Source organism: Dromaius novaehollandiae, chromosome 22 (genome assembly GCF_036370855.1).
Source record: "Dromaius novaehollandiae isolate bDroNov1 chromosome 22, bDroNov1.hap1, whole genome shotgun sequence".
Lineage (NCBI taxonomy): Eukaryota > Metazoa > Chordata > Aves > Casuariiformes > Dromaiidae > Dromaius > Dromaius novaehollandiae.
Genome location: NC_088119.1, coordinates 3841334 through 3860181, shown reverse-complemented (window position 1 = coordinate 3860181; position 18848 = coordinate 3841334). Strand labels below are relative to the sequence as shown.

Here is an 18848-nt window from a genome sequence, read left to right as displayed (position 1 = left end):
TACAGCTGCCTAAACATCAGTGCCTGGCATAATTTTAGATGCTGTAGGTTACCTGGATGGTAGACACAGGACTTGCAAGAGATGCCCCCTTCTGAAGTAGCAGCTAGAAGTTAGGCAGGACACGCTGTGACATTTAAAATGAGGTCAGTTGATTATGTTTAGGCAATTGAAAAATTCCTCAGACATTAAAAAATAAATATTTTCATTAAAGGTAGTCATTATAGACTCCCTTAATAGTCAGTGAAGACCAACAGGCACTTTCAGGACAGCACTCGCCTCTGCACTGAGGACACTGATCATGAAAGGAGAATTATACGTTAGCATTCACTGCCTGTAAAAGGAGTGAGTCTATAGAGATTATTTCAGATGTAGTAGTATGTACAGAAAATGGCTTCAGTTAGTCCATTTAATCCTGTCTTTAGATTTTCTTCAAAGTAAGCACTTTTAGGATATATTTTGTCTGATCCAAAAGTAGATGTCTAAAATAGATCAAATGAACCACTGTTTAGTGGTCCTATTTCTCTTCATTTATTATGAAGATTGTTTAGCTGACTAACACATTTACAGAAGTCTGCATAAGGAAGTCTGAAGATAGATGAGGTGCATATCGCTGTCATTGTTTCACAATATCAAACCCACTTTTTAAATCACAGCCTTGCCGTCACTACTATGAGATCTAATCATGTGCATCAATGTACTTTGGTTAGACTTAATTGTCCACTTTACTATAGCACTGTTCCTCCATATCTCTAGCCCTCTATCCATATTGGTAGCTATTAAGGGAAATAAAAACAAAAATATTTCATAACTTACATGTGAATATATAGATATGTGTATGTGTATACGTTTTAGAATTAAATATTTGTGTATAACATTTCTTAAACAATGGCACTGGTTGACTGTTTAATTAAAGAAACTTGAAGGAAATGTGATTATCAAAAACGGTGAGCACCTGCTATTCTCTTCAGCTCAGTTCCATTATGGTGTCTGAAGGTCAGATTCCATCCATTAGTTAGGCAAACAGCTTGCCCACTGTCTTCAAAAATATTTTTGTGCCAGTGAGAAATGAACTTCTTCATACAGGACAAACTGTCAGAGAGATTTGATAACACCCTGCTCTATTGCAAGCCAGAGACAGTAAAATTCTCGTCAGAGATCCATTTTATTTGAATGAACTTTAGTCATAGGGCAAGTCTCATTAATTCAAATATTAAATACAGATTTAAATCAGTGGAATATATAGAGGATTCCCTCTATACAGCATGAAACACCTGAAGTAGTCTTTAAAATAATTCAAGTGAATAGCATTCAAAACACAGCTGACAACAGAGGCATTGACAATAGAGATAATCTATGGAAGGAGCCATGCTGTTGGTACTAATGTAGATACCTACACTCAGGTGAAATGAATCCCACAGTATCTAACTCTGAGAAACATGAAAGAAAGGAAAGAAGGGAAATGTCAAAAAGGTGAAAAAATAGAAGGAAGGAAGGCAGGAAGACAAGAAGGAAGGAAGGAAGAAGGACAGTGAGAAAAGTTATTTCTATAATAAATATGCATTAACATAAACACTAAAACACAAAATCTACTTACCTGACAGAAGAAGATGAAGATGAACATGCCAACCTGCTTACTTATTTCTTGAGGCTTGATTTAAATAACCGATTTAAAAAAAGGAAATGACACTTTTAAAGCATGAAAAAAGAAATTGGCAGAAAAATGAAGTATCAGATGATAAAAATACACTGAAAGTTTTGTATTGAAGTTAGAGATCAAGAATTTGACAAGACTAGGAGAGTAGTGCTCCTTCTGTTATATGGGAGAGATGAGCCACTCCCACCCTAAGGGGAAGATTAAAGTTCCATATGTTGAATTGCTTCTTGTCCACCAACATGAGAGGGAAAAAACTCCTGTGGTCAGTAGCACTGCTCTCTCTCTCTCTCTCTTTTTTTTTTTTTTTTTTTTTTTTTTTAAATCAAAGTTTTGGCACAAGAGCCTTGACTTTGGGAATGGAAAAGTTTCCAAGTAAATCAGATCCACATAGAATCTGTGACAAGGGGAAAAGACTGCTTCAAACTATGATAGGTAGTATTTGTTTTCCCTATTTATTTATTTACATGACCTCATCATTTAGACTTCCTCTCATCTGTTCTATCTTGAAAGTCTTCATTACAATGAGATTAACTGCGTCCTGGAATCCATTGACTAGATGTATAGAATCTCCCTTGACTAAAAAGTTAAGGTGATTAGCTCGGTATATATTAAGGGAGCAAGCCAGGTGTCTAAACATAGGCATGAAGTAATACTTCAGAGGCTGTATGGTATTTGACACTTTGGTACAGACCTATGTTAGATTATACTGTCCCGTAGTGTCATCAGGAGGCCAGGTGTGATGCTCTGGGACACCTAAAATGCCAATACATGATGACATTTGGGCACATGAATCTCATCCTTAGTTTCTATAGAATCATAGAATAATTTATGTTGGATGGGACTTCAGGACGTTTCAAGTTCAACCTCCTGCTCAAAGTAGGGTCAACTATTATCTAGATCAGGATGCTAAGGGCTTGATTTCAATCACGTCTTTAAAACCTCCAAGGATGGAGACTGCACAATCTCTGGGCAACCTGTTCCAGTGCTTGACTGTCTTCAGTGGGGGGGGGGAGGGGGGGGAAGGGGGGAGTATATTTATATCCACTCAGAATCTACGTTTTTTAAATTTTTCTCTGTTGTTTCTCATCTTACCACCATGTACCACTGTGAAGGGCCTGGCTCCAGCTTCTTGATAACCTCCTGGTTAGTACTGGAAGCCTTCTCTCCAGGAGCAACAAGCACAGTTCCCCCAGCCTCGCCTCATAGAGCATGTGCTCCAGCCCCTTGACTGTCCTGGTTGCAGAAGTTGCTCCAGTTTGTTGAGTCTTTTTCGTATTGGGGAACCCAAAACTAGACTCAGTGTTCTAGGTGCAATCTAATGAGTGCTGAGTGGGGGGTGGGAGTGGAATGGGAGATGAACTCTTTGCTTGATCTACTAGCTATGCTTTTGTTTATACAGTCCAGGATACTATCGGCCTTCTTTGCTGCCAGGCACACTGATAATCTATCAAGTCCCCCCAGAATCTTTTCCACAGAGCTGCTTTCCAGCCAGTCAGTACCCAGCCTGTATCATTTCCAGGAATTACTCCATTCCAGGTGCAAGAATTTGCATTTATCCTTGTTGAATTTCATGCATTTCCTATTGGTCCATTCTTCCAGCCAGTCTAGGTCCCTGTAGGAAGTAGTTCTGCCCCACAGCCTCCAAAGTTTAGTGTCATCTGCCAACTTGATGTGCAAACACTGTGTCACCTCCTCCAGGTCATCAATAAAGATATTAAACAGGACAGGTCCCCAGAGAGATTCCTGTAGTACTCCACTTGCTGTGGGACACCAGGTAGAGTATGACCCATTGACCACTAACCTCTGAGCCTGATAATCCAACCAGTCTTTTTATCCATCTAGTTGTCCACCCATCCCTACTCTAATGTCTTAATGTCCTAATTTGGATGAAAGACTATGATGGAAGACAGTGTTGGAAGCCTTGCTAAAGTTCAGGTAAAGGACACCTACTGCTACTCCCTCATCCACAAATACAGGGATTTCATCATAGAAATAAGCAGGTCAGGCATGATTTACCTTTGGTAAATCTATGCTGACTGCTTTTTCTTCACGTGACCACAAGTGTTATCCAGAAAGACAAACTCCATGGTTTTCCTAGGGACTGAAGAGAGGAGCTTGAATTAGTTTCTCAAATCATCCTTTGAAGATGTCTACATTGCATGCAAAAATGTATTACAGCAAAGGAAGAAGCTCTACTGTTTTGTTGGCGGTGGTGGTGGTGTTTTTTTTTTTTTTTTTTTTTCCTACCTGGTTTGATTGCCACAGTTGCACTTGCTTGCTGTAGTACCTGGGAGTTTACCCTGCAATAACTCTGTGCATCCAAAGGTAATCTCAAACAACTCAAGGTGGAGATGTCCACATTGTAAATATCCACATTTAGATAGATGAGTCCCAACTGGTGGGACTATCACTGGCTATCCACCCTTGTTGTTTTATATGTCAGGGACAATGTGTCTTGCACACAGGGAAAGTATTTTGTGTGCGGTTGTTCTTTGTGGTGGACTAGGTGAATGCAACAACAATGTGTGGTGTGGATGCTGCTGGTGTGCTTCTTCATGAGATATGTCACTGGGGATATCTCAGAGAACAATCTAATAGGCATGTCCTCAGGAAAAGCATCCCAACAAAGCTATTTGAAATGATTTGCCTTCCACATTTATCTTAATGGAAGTTTATCTCTCCGTAAGTGAAAAGGTTTTTGTTGCATTGTCAGTGGAGGGAACCTAGATGACTATTTGGATGATACAGCTAGGAGAGAGGAATCACACCTTCTGTTCTTAAAATCTAATGAAAGAGCAGCTACACCTGGTGCATATTTGCCAGAAAAAAAAAAAAGCTTGAGAAACAACTTCCAAAAGTCATAAAAATAATTTGAAACTATTTTAACCACATAAGTATCATATGTAGATCTCTAGTAAGACACTTACGACAAATAGTTTATAAAGTTTTAAAGAAGTCCTGAAAGAGGAGAAAGACAACATTATTTTTCTATATCTGTGTTTATTTTGGCAATATTTTCTTCTTTTTCACATTCTAGACTGTATTTGATGAAGATTATATTACAGTGTCTCTCAAAATAGAACTGCTAGTAGAAGAAATTATGAAATTAAAAGTAAAAAAGAAAAAAAAATCCCTGAAAAATGCCAGTACCAGAATTTACTTATTTATACCTTGAGTATTAAATACTTGCTTTTTTATGTTGTGCAACTTTTCCCTTGTATCTAACATGGTATCAGAAGTCTAGAAGATGCCTAGTGTGGTATCGAGGGCGAATCTGAGGAACTATAGACCAGTAAGTGTCACATTTGTACTGGACAAGTTAGTAGGAACTGTGATAGAATACATAATTAATGGATACATGCATAAGAAACATAATAGCAACATGGGAAAGCAAGAATTCATGGCTGAAAAATACATTGGAGATCTTTGAAGGAGTCAATAAGCAAGCTACATCCGGTTATGGTATATCTGGGTTCCAAAAGGCTTTCAACAAGAAAAAGATAGCAGAGATAGCACCCCTTATTCCACCATACACTAAAGAAAATTAGAACTGTGCAGAATCCATGGAAATTGCTTTACATAGGATCCATAGCCTTATCATCCACCGCTTTACTAAGAACATCAGCATCCTTCTCCTCCACAGCACTACGACATTACAATGCAATTAAAATGGATGAAAGACAGTACGTTCACTTTAGACCTACAGTTCAGTGCAAGGCTGAGGATTGGCCAAAAATGAGATTTATGAAAATACCAAACTCATACTTGTAGTTCAAGAGGCATCTAGGATTCGTATGTTGCAGTCTAAAAGGCTCTATCTATATTATTAAGTTAAACAGTGATCAGCAGTGTTCTCTGGCACTTAAGTCAAATGGCATGAAGTGTGCATACCACTTAATGTTTTTTTACCTATATAACACAGTGGTAACTAGAAAGGATTCCTGACCAAGGCACATCTATGTCAGGGTGAGCTGACTAGCTCACTAGAACATACTAACTGGATTTATTAGACCATCAGTGACTGTAAAAGAAGCACACTAGGAGCTCGAATGTTTACTTCAGATGCAGATACCTCCATTATACCTAAATTTATATATCTGAAAGTGAAGCTGAATGCCATCTTGATGCCTTTAAGATACATGACCTACAACCATTTCCTACTAATTTAGATCCTTTGGAAGTCTAGTTGGCACTGTGGTTACAATGGTGGCTAGTAGAAAAGACTGACAGAAATACCTATGATAATGGGTCTACACAGAAGGATATTCTGTCTGGTATATTCTCCCATTGATTCAGGGTTTTTCTTAGGCAGTTTCTATATGGATGGGATTTATCTATGATATAGGTGTATGCATTTGAGTGTATCGTCTAGATTCCTTTTATAGTTAAAAGAGAGAAGGAAGTAACTATAGATAGTGATTCATTTAATTTTAAAGGGATAAAATTTATTCTGAATAGGAAGAGACCTAATGGCTAATTTAGAAATTTATTTTCTCTGGCAGGTAACTTGTGATTTCTAGTCAGCCCTGGCATATCTTATATCCACTCCATATCCACACATCTTATGCCACAATATATTGAGAACTGAACACAACCTTCTGGTAGGGTCATGCTTACATGATAACTCAAGACAGCATGCCTCAGACACTTGATAGAAAAGTTTGAAGTTAATATTTTTTGGAATGTTCACTTTTTCCCAGAATATTGAATGTCTGCAAGTAGATGTAAGCCTGATCTTAAAAATATTATATTCATACTATGTCAGATTGTATTGTTACAAGCCTATCTCTCAAAAAGAAATAGGTCTCACTCTTGTACATACAGAAACACATAGAAACAAAATTCAGATACATATTACATCTTTTTTTTAGAGAGCAATTCCAGTTGGTCCTCAATGCTCAGCGGTTGCAACCTAGATTTCAGATAGTCCATGCATTTCTAAGACAAGTCAATAAAAGCAAAATTGATAAAAATAGTTTTAAAAATTAGAAGGAGTCACGGACAAATAAAACACTTGGTTCATTTTTGGTTTACCTAACTTATCTTTGGAAGTTTACAATAAGGACATCTCCATCTAAGGTAGCTGTGCTCCAGTGCATTAGAAATAGGGCACTTCCAGAGTGTCACTCATGTGACTTGCTTCAGATGCCAGAATGTGATTAATTAGGACCTTGAAGTGCCTGCACCTTTTGAATGATTATAAAAGGACCCCATATTACAGCTCGGATAGAGATAATCACAGTTTAAATGTCTAAATCCGGTTCAGTGAGTCCACAGCTTCACCTGATCTGAATGTTTTAGATTTCTTTTATAATCCTTGCTTTTATTCATAACACTGATCAACTGTGATCATGAAATTTTCTGGATGACAAGCCCTGGGACTTGACGCTCCTTGTCTTACATTCTAACTATCTGTCCCTAGTGAATTGGGCACTGTGTTTTTTCTTTTCTTTAGTAAAGATACTAAAAAAACCCTTTCCTTTTTAACAGTTTTTTCAGAGCCCCTTTTACCTCTTTGTTTCGAAGAGTGTAGATGAAAGGGTTTAGCATGGGAATAACAGTAGTATAGAGGATAGAAATGATATTGCTTTTGCATGGTGAGGATGTGGCCCCAGGCTGAGCATACATGAAAAAGACAGTTCCAAAGAACAAGCTAACAGCCAGCATGTGGGAAGAGCAAGTGGAGGCGGCCTTGCACCTACTCTCAGCTGAAGGCATTTGGATAATGGTGGTAATTATAAAACCATAGGAGATAAAAACCACCAAGGCAGTGCTCACAATAATAGATCCACATACACTGAGCATTATTATTTCATTGACAAATGTGTCTGAGCAGGAGACATGCATCACTGCAGGAACATCACAGAAGAAGTGGTTTATTTCTTTGGGCCCACAAAAGGGCAAGCTGAATGTAAAGCCTGTCTGGATGATGCAGTTAATGCGGCCTGACAGATAAGAGCCCATGAGCATACGAACACAAAGCCTTTTATTCATAGTGACTTGGTACAGCAGTGGGTTGCAGATGGCAGAGAAACGATCATTAGCCATCATAGCAAGGAAGAAAGCTTCTGTTGTGCCAAAGAGAGAGAAGAAGAACATCTGAGAAGCACAGCCATTGTAGGAAATGATTCTTCTGCCCAGTGAGAATGACAGTGCTGCTTTGGAGATGATGACAGAGGAATAGCAGATGTCCAGGACAGACAAGTTCTCTAGGAAAAAATACATAGGATTATGCAGCTTGGAGTCCATTCTAATGATGAGTATCATACCAGAATTTCCTACCACTGTGACAACATACATTGTTGAGAAGAGAACAGAGAGGAGGACTTGCAGTCCTGGATGGGATTTGAACCCAACCAAAATGAACTCAGTTACCTTGGTGTGGTTTTCCATGGTTCCTTTCAGACACAGTTCAAATAAGAAATAATGCTGCAGTGGACTTCAGGCACATGGACACTTTGCCTGGGGAAGCAATTGGAAGAACAAGCTAATATATACAAGAGATATGACATAAATGGAGAGCAATGGAAAACAGAGTAATCTATCATATCTGCAGATGTCTCTAATATATTCACATATATCTGAACCAGTCCTCCTGTCTCATTTTCCAGAAAGTGTTGAAAAAGAAACATTTGACATACAGCTCATTTGAGGTATAATACAGGTCCACTACAGAATGAAATTTCTGTTTCTTGATTGATTATAAAGGTAGCGTACACAACAATTTCAGATGTAAGATAGCAGCTAACCCATAAAAGACGAACAAAATTGTAAAAAAAAAAAAAGAAGCCCTATTGTTTAAAAAGGCAACATTTTTCTTTCTGTGAGTTTTGGGTTTTTTTTCTTTTTTAAGAGGACTTGGAACAAAATTCTCAAATATAGAGACTTCTTAAGGAATACATTTTCTCTATGGAAATAATTACTTCACAGAGGGTGTTCCAAAGACAAGTAATTGACAGAAAAAATCAAACAACTCTTTTTAATTGTATTTAATCTCTTTAAATATATTTAATCACCAAGTGGGTGTCATCTCCCCTAGCCTTCTGTCTACAGTAGGTAGATGCCTATATTAGAGCTAAGAATTTAGATGGTCTTTAAATTCTGTGGAGAGAAATAAACACTCCTACTTCAGAATATTTACCATAGAAGGCATGAATCATGTTCTAGGATTGTATGTACCTCTCCCTTCACCTAAAGGGAAGGCTAGCTTAGATATAGCTATCTAGTCTGTAGATGTATAAAGCTAAGTGATATGAATCTCCATCCAGTTACTGAGGTTTTCTTTTTTCATTGTTTTCTCTGTCATCATTTCTGTTAGATACATTATCAGAGCTCTCATTTACCTAATCCATTTAAAACATTGAATTAATTCCCTGTATATTGCTTGAATCATACCTTGATAATCCTTGTTATGCACCCTCAGTAGCCCTATTTACTTCTTGTTTGTTCTTTTTGTATCCATGTATCTTAAAGAAGAAAATAGCTATGGAGAGAGAATTTTTCTTTGTATGCTCTTGCTCATCTAATCTTTTGGCTTTTGGCTTTTCCCAAGAATTTGGGATTCCTATGTGCACAGAATCTAAGTTTCAAGTATCCAGTCTAAGTCTGCTGTCTGTAGATTCTTTTGTCAAAGGTGTGAAATAGACACAACACAGTGTGATCCTATCCTATATGACTAAGACAAAAAGGGAATAATAGTCCCTTGGAGGTATCTATTTTCATTAGAAAAACAAACAAGCCATCAAGAAAATGAGAGGGAAAATGAAAGACCTTTTTGGACAGTGAGAAAAGAACTGCCTCTATCAACAAGGACAAAAAGAAAAAAAAAAAAGAAATTGTATGTTAATGTTGTCAGCCATTTGATGGATGTGAAGTCTTGTTTGATCTTATTGTCCTTATTCTTAAATGTCTATTTTTATTCTGTTTTTGTCTAATCATTAATGTTTTAAATGTAACAGATACAAAATATTTTCATAATAATGAAATAACTTTTTGATGGGAATGTATTCTATAGCCTATTAAAATCATTCTGTTTTAATAATCATCACTATTGCCTTACAGAAGCCTAAGCTAGGAATGAAGCTGCTGGAAATGCTTTTATAGTCAGTGAGAGAGAGAGGTACTTCAGGATGATGACTGATTCACCTGAGATCTGAAGAAGTCTCCAGAATTGTCTGTTTCTCCATTGACCCCATTGTAGACCCGTTAAATACTTGCCTATTTTTAATAAACTTAATTTTGGCAAAAGGTAACTGTCTTAATAAGTTTTATTTACTATAAATGCTATGGAACCCAAATAAAGACTTAATTATTTTAATTATTGTTTTAATATTATTTTAATTATTTTAGTTATTATTAAGTCAGCTCTATCACTAACCTCAGCAAAGCAAAGCTCATGCTTCACAAATCACAACACAACATGCCTTGTAATTTCATGATTAAGTTCAGGTGTGGTCTTTGGAATTCATATCTTCTGATCACCTTCCAGAAGCATTAATAATCTTTCCTACTCTGTTGGGTTTTTTTCAATATTCCGCTGGCAATCAATACTTCTCGAGAAACTCACTGACCTTTCAACTCACTGGTTTTGAAGATGTTCTCCCTGGTGTGTTGCTGATCTCTACCTTTATATATGTGCATAAAAAACACTTGGAACTCAGCTTCTAGAGTTTTAGACCTTCACACCAGACGTGTAAACCTTAAATGAGGTATCTTTCCCTTGTGTCATTTGTCTTTGCTGGTAAAAAACAAACAAACAAACAAACAAACAAACCAAAGATAGAGTAAGTGTAATGATGCTTCTAGGTATTTTTTAATCACTATTTTTTTTCAGTGTTTCTTACACAGAAGTCCTACTGCCCCTTTTTCGATTTCAGTCCTATGAACAAAACTTTGTGGACCCAGTGCCAACCCTATTAGTTACGAGAATCTGCTAAAACAGAACAGAAGCCAGTACCTTTCTGCCAACCAGTGTATTTCCTTGCTCTAAAATCGAAGTTTTCTTAAATTTACTCTATTCTCTGAGTGACAGGGAGAGCATACTTACACCCTGAAACTTAGAGATGCGATTCAGATACCCAAAGTTATGGTCTAGCTTCTAAGGGATAACAGGCCTGGATTCCAACAGGCACTCCAGGAGAGTACAATCATCCCACAAGACCTCTGTAGATGTCTCAGACACCCTAGGGTGTGTTCTTTTTCAACAGCAAAACTTACAGTCTTTTCAGCACAGGGACATTGTATTTATGTCCAAAGGACTATAATAAATTCTCCTTCATTGGGAGACTTATTTTAAATAAATCTACGTGAAATTGTTGTTCCTTTTCTTGATATAAAAACTTGGGAAACTCTGTGACTTATGAAAGAACAACACATACGGGCTACTTTACTTTCGCTTACATTCTCACCCGTTCCTAGCGGCACTAAAGAAAAGTTAAAGAGATAGAAAGGTTTTCAAGGCCTAGGATTTGACTTTTAGTCTTATTTACATTACTTTGGGGAGGTGATTCATTTACAGTATTAAAGACATCATACCTTCAAGTTAGGAGACTGTCTATTGAGAAAGCTTCATAAAAGATATTTTTAAAAGCTAGAGAAAAATTGCATTCTTGGAATGTTTGTGTTTGTATAATACTTGGGTGTAATCCCTCCTTCCCTAAGATCAATTAGGGAAGGCTACAGCCTTCTCAGCTTTACAGAGAAGGACCCAGCTTTGCAAAGAAGGACCTGGTGATCCTGATGGAGGAATAACCCCATGCACCAACCAGAACAGGGTACAGGTTGGGCGTTGATCTGCCGGGAAGCAGCTCTGCAGGGAAGGGCCTGGGAGTCCTGGGGGACCACAAGGTCCTGGTTGACCATGAACCAGGAACGTGCCCTTGTGGCCACGGTGGCCAATGGTATCCTGGGCTGCAGTAGGAAGAGTGTTGCCAACATATCTAAGGGAGGTGATTCTTCCCCTCTACTCAGCCCTGGTGAGGCCACCCCTGGAGTACTGGTTCCAGTTCTGGGCTCCCCAGTACAAGAGAGACATGACACTACTAGAGAGAGTCCAGCAGAGAGCTACAAAGATGCTTAAGGGACTGGAGTATCCCTCCTACGAGGAAAGGCTGAGAGAGCTGGGCCTGTTCAGCCTGGAGAAGAGAAGACGGAGAGGGGATCTTATCAGTGCGTATAAGTATCTGAAGGGAGAGTGTAAAGAGGACAGGGCCAGACTCTTTTCAGTGGTGCCCAGCAATAGGACGAGAGGCAATGGGCACAAGCTGAAGCAGAAGGAGTTCTGTCTGAACATGAGGAAAAAACTTGCTTACTGTGAGGGTGACTGAGCACTGGAGCAGGTTGCCCAGAGAGGTTGTGGAGTCTCCATCCTTGGAGATACTCAGAATCCATCTGGACAGGGTCCTGGGCAACATGGTCTAGGTGACCCTGTTTGATCGGGGTGGGTGGACTAGATGATCTCCAGAGGTCCCTTCCCATCTCAACCATTCTGTGATTCTGTAAAAATTGAAATAAAGGGAGAAATAGGTTAGGTGATCTTTGGTGTATAAATGCTTTACTTCAGTATACTGCAAGAAGAATACAGGTGGACTTGGCACTCAAGTGTGATCTATTTTTTATAGGTGATCTTTAACATGTATGAAAGAAATAGACACCTTTGGAGAATGATTCATACTATGTAAGACTTATGCTAAAGAAAGACTGAACTAATATCCTCTGGAGGTGATAATCTGTGTCCATGAATATTGAAGAAGCCTAGGGTGGTTTGATCAGACTTAGATGTCTAATTTTTAGGTAGTTTTGGAGGAATCCCATGCTTAAGTTTCTAAATATTTTTATAGATCTTGAGCTCAAATCTGAATCCATTTCACTGTACTTCAGGCCTATAACTGAAGTACATGAGTTAGCAGTCTAGGATAGTATTCATTGTAATTTTAGACATAGCTAAGTTGGTTATTTGGGTTCTTTCTCTAATCATTGGCAAAAATAGGTCCCATTAGAGTGCAATTTAGTTTAATTAAAACTTGTGGGCTCTGTAAGGAGGTGGACATTTGTCTTCTAAATTACTGACCCAACAATGAGAGAATTACCCAGCACCAAAGTACATCTACACTGTCAGTTGAGGATCCATGCACACCACAACTTAAATCTACACATTTCTAGACTACTTGTTGCTTATATCCTAAACTATGCTGAGCCACAGCTGAATTGCAGAGTATTTCTTGAGGTCTGTGTTGATGACTTTACCATGTGCCCAAACTCTCATTCATGTGGCCTGCATAGAATGAGTGTTGGCAGAATCTCCTCTGCCAGTGTATAATTAAAGTTCAGCTCTTCTGAAGCGTAGAAAAAATGGCCACTTTATGGAGCTTCCTTATATTAGTTTAGATCTCAGGTGGGATGAGTTAAATAACTCTTTCTACTGACAAGATAGGATCATAATTCATGGCTCTTGACTTGGTGCTTTTGGTTCGGCAAGAGGAATCTCCTTGCTTTGATCGTTCTGCATTCAGCAATATGGATAGAGGAAACAAGGTTCATGGGTGTTAGTGTACTTAAGTCCTCTTACTGCTGGTAGAACAAAAACAGCTTCAGAAGAGAGCTCACTCACGGTGTCTAGTCCCATTTGGTAAACCGTGGATTATGAGAGACATTTGAAGAGCAGTTAAAGATCCTACTAGAGACTTTAAACCCTTTAGGGGTTCAAGTGACACTAGACAGCTGAGTTTTTTTGTTATTTGGGTTTTGTTGTTGTTGTTGTTATGCAATGACATCCTGCTCTGAGTGTCTATTTTGGGGTGTTCTGCATGGATCCCTAGGCTCTATTGGCTATATTAACAAGATCTTCAAAGATTACAGTGGGACACAAGGCACCTCATGCATATGTTGATACCTACATTTAGATGCTTACATTTAGGGTTTTTAATCTTAATCTCATCCCTGAGGTGGGATTCATCTGACCTTCACAGGCACTTCAGCAATTCTTTGACATTTCTATGGCGCTTACTCATCTCATCCCTCAAAAATGATCTAAAGTAATCATAGTAATTGTTTATCTCCAATAATTATAAATGGAGTCAAAATGATTAGTTAAAATGCTACAAAGTGCAACTGAGGAGACAAACATGAGTGAAGTGAATCCCATCTGGGAAGCTAGTCTTCTCCTGAAGAGGCTGAGAATTCTGTAGGATAAATGATTGGTAAGTTTTCCTCATATTGTTTAGGTTAAATTGGTGGTAGGGGCATGTCAAAAAGAACGTTTTACTAGGAGGCCAAACACAAAGCTTCTGTATTTTTCTTTCTTTCTCTTTTTGTTTTTTTTTTTTTTTTTTAGTTCCCTTCCTATTCCATGGTTCATATTCTGGAATCAATTATCTATATTCTCATAGCACATTTTTTACTAATACCTGGAATAGAGTCAGCATCTTATATTTCTGGTAATAGCTTCCATTATGATTGATTCAAAACCATTCTTGACAGCTCTGTTCGAGCTTGGTCTCAAGTCCTCAAAGTCTGGTCTGAATCAGTTGTATTCACATCATCAGTATGCACAGAAAAAGGTCTTCCTTCAAGTGTATGAATTGCCACATACTTCATTAAACACAAAATCTGAAAAGAAAGCCTATATGTAGGGAGCATGGAAGATCAGGAACTGTAGTCTCAAGTATAAACACAAACAGACATTTAAAATGGCAATGGTGTTATGCACTTAGCTGATAGTTTCTTTTTTTAAAAAAAGAGTTTACATTTCTTATAGAGTATTAAACATTTTGAATCATTGTGATATTCTGAGCATGGAACAGATGTCCTGGGCACAATTTTTTTTATTTATTTTATTCTTTTTTTTACCTAGAGAGATTTCTCACTGATAATCTTAGATATTTAACTCAAATGCATAAGCTGTTTCTCGAGCCTCTTTCAAAATCAATGGAAAGATTATAAATGGAGTAAAAATGTTTAGTTAAGTAATCCAGAAGGTTTCAGGAGAGCATTGATGATAATCTCCTGACACAGATGATAGAGGAACCAATGAGGAGAGGTGCTCTGCTGGACCTTGTACTAACAAAAAAGGAAGGGCTGGTTGGAGATGTGAAGGTTGGGGGCAGCCTTGGCTGCAGTGATCATGGGATAGATGGTAGAGTTCAGGATTCTGTGAGGAGACAGCAGGGCAGTAAGTAGGATCACAACCCTGGACTTCAGGAGAGGAGACTTTGGCCTCTGCAGGCACCTGCTTGGAAGAATCCCATGGGTTAGGGCCCTAGAAGGAAGAGGAGTCCAATAGAGATGGTTAACATTCAAGGATCACTTCCTCCAAGCTCAAGAACAGTGCATCCCAATGAGCAAGAAGTCAAGAAAAGGGGGCAGGAGACCTGCATAGATGAACAAGGAGCTCCTGGCAACAATCAAACCGAAGAAGGACGTGTACAGAAGGCAGAAGCAGGGACAGGTAACCTGGGAGCATTATAGGAACATTGTCAGAGCACGCAGGGAGGGCGCTAGAAAGGCCAAGGCCCATTTGGAGTTGAATCTGGCAAGGGATGCCAAGGACACCAAGAAGGGCTTTTTTAGACGCCTCAGTAACAAAACGAAGGCTAGAAAAAATGGGGGCCCGCTACTGAATGGGGCAGGGGCCCTGGTGACACAGGATACAGAGAAGGCAGAGTTCCTGAATGCCTTCTTTGCTTCAGTCCTTACTGCTAAGACCAGCCCTCAGGAATCGCAGGCCCTGGAGACAAGAGAGGAAAGTCTGGAGGAAAGAAGACTTTCCCTTGGTCGAGGAGGATCAGGTTAGAGATCATTTAGGAAGCTGACATCCACAATTCCATGGGCCCTGCAGGGATATACCCACCCCATGAGTGAAGAGAGAGCTGGTGGATGTCACTGCTAGGCCACTCTCAATCATATTTGAAAGGACATGGAGAACAGGAGAAGTGCCTGAGGACTGGAAGAAAGCTAATGCCACTCAAGTCTTCAGAAAGGGCAAGAAGGAGGACCCAGGGAACTACAGGCCAGTCAGCCTCATCTCGATGCCTGGGAAGGTGATGGAACAGCTCATGCTGGAGACCATCTCTAAGCATGTGAAGGATAAAAAGGTGACTGGGAGCAGTCAGCATGGATTCACAAAGGGGAAATCATGCTTAACTAAGCTGATAGCCTTCTCCGATGGAATGACTGGCTGGGTAGATGAAGGGAGAGTAGTGGATGTTGTCTGCCTTGACTTCAGGAAGGCTTTTGACACTGTCTCCCATAACATCCTCCTAGAGGAACTGATGAATTACAGGCTAGATGAGCATACAGTGAGGTGAACTGTGAACTGGCTGAACGTCAGAGCTCAGAGAGTTCTGATCAGTGGCACAAAGTCTAGTTGGAGGCCTGTAGCTAGTGGTGTCCCCCAGGGGTCAAGTCTGGGTTCAGTACTGTTCTTCATCAATGACCTGGAGGCAGGGACAGAGTGCACCCTCAGCAAGTTTGCAGTTGATACAAAACTGGAGGAAGTGGCTGATACCCCAGAGGTCTGTGCTGCCATTCTGAGGGACCTCAACAGGCTGGAGAGATGGGCAGAGAGGAACCTCATGAAGCTTAACAAAGGGAGTGCAGAGTCCTGCACCTAGGGAGGAATAACCCCATGCACCATTCTAGGCTGGTGTTTGGCCAGCTGGAGAGCAGCTCTGTGGAGAAGGACCTGGAGGTCCTGGGGGACCACAGGTTGACCATGATCCAGGAATGTGCCCTTGTGGCCACGGTGGCCAATGGTATCCTGGCCTGCAGTAGGAAGAGTGTTGCCAACATATCTAAGGGAGGTGATTCTTCCCCTCTACTCAGCCCTGGTGAGGCTACCCCTGGAGTACTGGGTCCAGTTCTGGGCTCCCCAGTACAAGAGAGACATGACACTGCTAGAGAGAGTCCAGCAGAAGGCTACAAAAATGCTGGGCCTGTTCAGCCTAGAGAAGAGAAGACGGAGAGGGGATCTTATCAGTGCGTATAAGTATCTGAAGGGAGATATGCAAAAAGCCGTTTGGACGCAGTCCTGGACAACGTGCTCTAGGTGACCCTGCTTGATCAGGGGGATTGGACTAGTTGATCTCCAGAGGTCCCATCCCATCTCAACAATTCTGTGATTTTGTGATTCTCTAACTTGGCCTTGGTTTTAGTTTTGAGCCATGAAAAAACTTTAATATTTCTGAATCCAAGGCAAATGCTACCTGAATAAAACTGTGAAGTGATATATCTTGTCTGTTGTGCCTGAATTTCCTCTTGAAAATCATTTTGCATGTCCCAGAAAGAAGTCTGACTGCAAACTTTGTTGGGTCCATTAAGGTCGTTCAGGGTTCCAGGGCCCTCATTTGACCAAGGGTCTGAGTTTAATGACATTGTAGTCATACCACAGTATTAACTATTTACATTATACTTCCTCTATTGATATGTGAGAAAATTTCTCTTCTTTGGAGGATTTTCCATTTCATCATTAAATGTACATCTAAAAGAGTTACGTTTTTAAGTTTAATCATCTGTATTGATGCCTTTTTCTTTCCAGAGAGAATAAGGGAATCTCAGAGAAAATAGATCAGATGCAGACATCTGCATTTTACATGCCTCATACTATCCTGCCCACCATTTTCTGGTCCTAGTAATCGAACAAAGGCAAAGGAAATCTGAAGTTCAGTTTCTATTTTTGCCAAACCTTCCCTTTAAAACTGGAGCAGTCATTTGGCTAAAGATTTCTAAGAAAGGTAAGAGCATAAAACTGCAGAGGAAAAAAAAAAAGTAGACATAGGTCAAACTTAGATTTATCAAGCTCCAATTCAATGAATATAATTGGGTGTGTGAGTAGTACAGTTTCACTTGAGAGTGAATCAAGGTCTAGAGCTCCTGATTTTAGTTCATCAGCACTGTTAACTGGCCTTCGTGAGTGAAGTCTCTTCAAGTCTTTAATTGAATACTTAGATGTTTCTTGTGCAAGCAAAGGTCTTCCTCAGGGCAAATCTCACTTCTTTATTTCTGAGGCAATATATGAGTGGATTCAGAAGTGGTACTACTACTGTGTACAAGACTGATACCAACTTGTTAGCATTGTAGGTATACATAACCTTCGGATGGGCATAAGTGAACAGGGTGGTAGAGTAGAACAACACCACTGCAGTCAAGTGGGAGCTGCAGGTAGAAAATGCCTTTTGCCTCCCCTGAGAAGAAGGGATCTTCAACACAGTGAACATGATGCAAATATATGAGGTGACTACAGTACACAGTGGCACCATGATGACCATCAGAGCCAAGATGAAGTCCGCTAGCTCAGCCAAAGAGGAATCACTGCAGGAGATATTCAGTAGAGGTGAAATATCACAGAAATAGTGATTGATTTTGTCTACATTGCAGAACCAGAGCTGACCTCAGCTTGATGAAAGAGGTGATCAAACCGCACATCCAACAGGCAGCTGTCAGGTGAACACGGAATTGATGGTTCATGATGAGTGGATACCGGAGAGGACTGCATATGGCCAAGAAGCGGTCATAGGCCATAACAGCTAAGAGAATGTACTCAGTACAAACAAAAGTCACAAAGAAATATAGCTGTGTCATGCAACCCTGGAATGATATGCGTTTGTCTGGAGAGAGGAAATCTACTAGCATCTTTGGCTCAATGACAGAAACATACCAGATCTCTAAGAAAGACAACTTTCCCAGGAAGAAATACATGGGTTTCTGCAGACTACGGTTAGTTCGGATGATGAAAATGATAATGATATTTTCCAATACAGTTAATGAATAAGCAAGAAAGAAAGCAGAGAAGAGGAGCAGTTGCAGTTCGGCAGAGGTGGGAAATCCCAGGAGAATGAGATACAAAACACTGGTTTCATTCCTGTCACCCATTCTGTAGGGGAAGGATGCACCTTATCCACCTGCAACAAATTAATATGATAAATCCTAACCTAACGTTTAAATTCTAATTGGTTTAAATTCATAACTATATGTTACACCACCACTTAAAGCCCTATAAAAACTCAGAGATTTTGTTGCTAGGCTTTTAGAAATTAATTAGATGAAATTCATCTGCTCAGTTCAGAAATTTTGAGTATAAAAATCTAATCATACTTTTAGCTTATAGTTCATGGCTATTATTCATCTCCTATTCATCTCATTCATCTATTATTCATCCCCTATATTCATCTCATCTGGGACGCATGTCTAAAATAACCCA

General features: G+C 39.5%; 1 protein-coding gene and 1 pseudogene across 1 annotated transcript; both read right to left on the bottom strand.

Moving 5' to 3' along the window:
* Positions 1-7117: 7117 nt before the first annotated feature.
* Positions 7118-8053, bottom strand: LOC135330637 (olfactory receptor 9S13-like). The gene has a single exon (XM_064524855.1). It carries the CDS (start codon positions 8045-8047, stop codon positions 7118-7120), a length of 930 nt encoding a protein of 309 aa, XP_064380925.1. The 5' UTR covers positions 8048-8053.
* Positions 8054-17592: 9539 nt separating this feature from the next.
* On the bottom strand, positions 17593-18520 carry LOC135330583 (olfactory receptor 6Y1-like; annotated as a pseudogene).
* Positions 18521-18848: the final 328 nt, after the last annotated feature.

What these genes read in the sequence shown, in the direction of transcription:
- LOC135330637 (XM_064524855.1), bottom strand. Translation starts at nt 8,047, where the DNA reads ATGGAAAACCACACCAAGGTAACTGAGTTCATTTTGGTTGGGTTCAAA.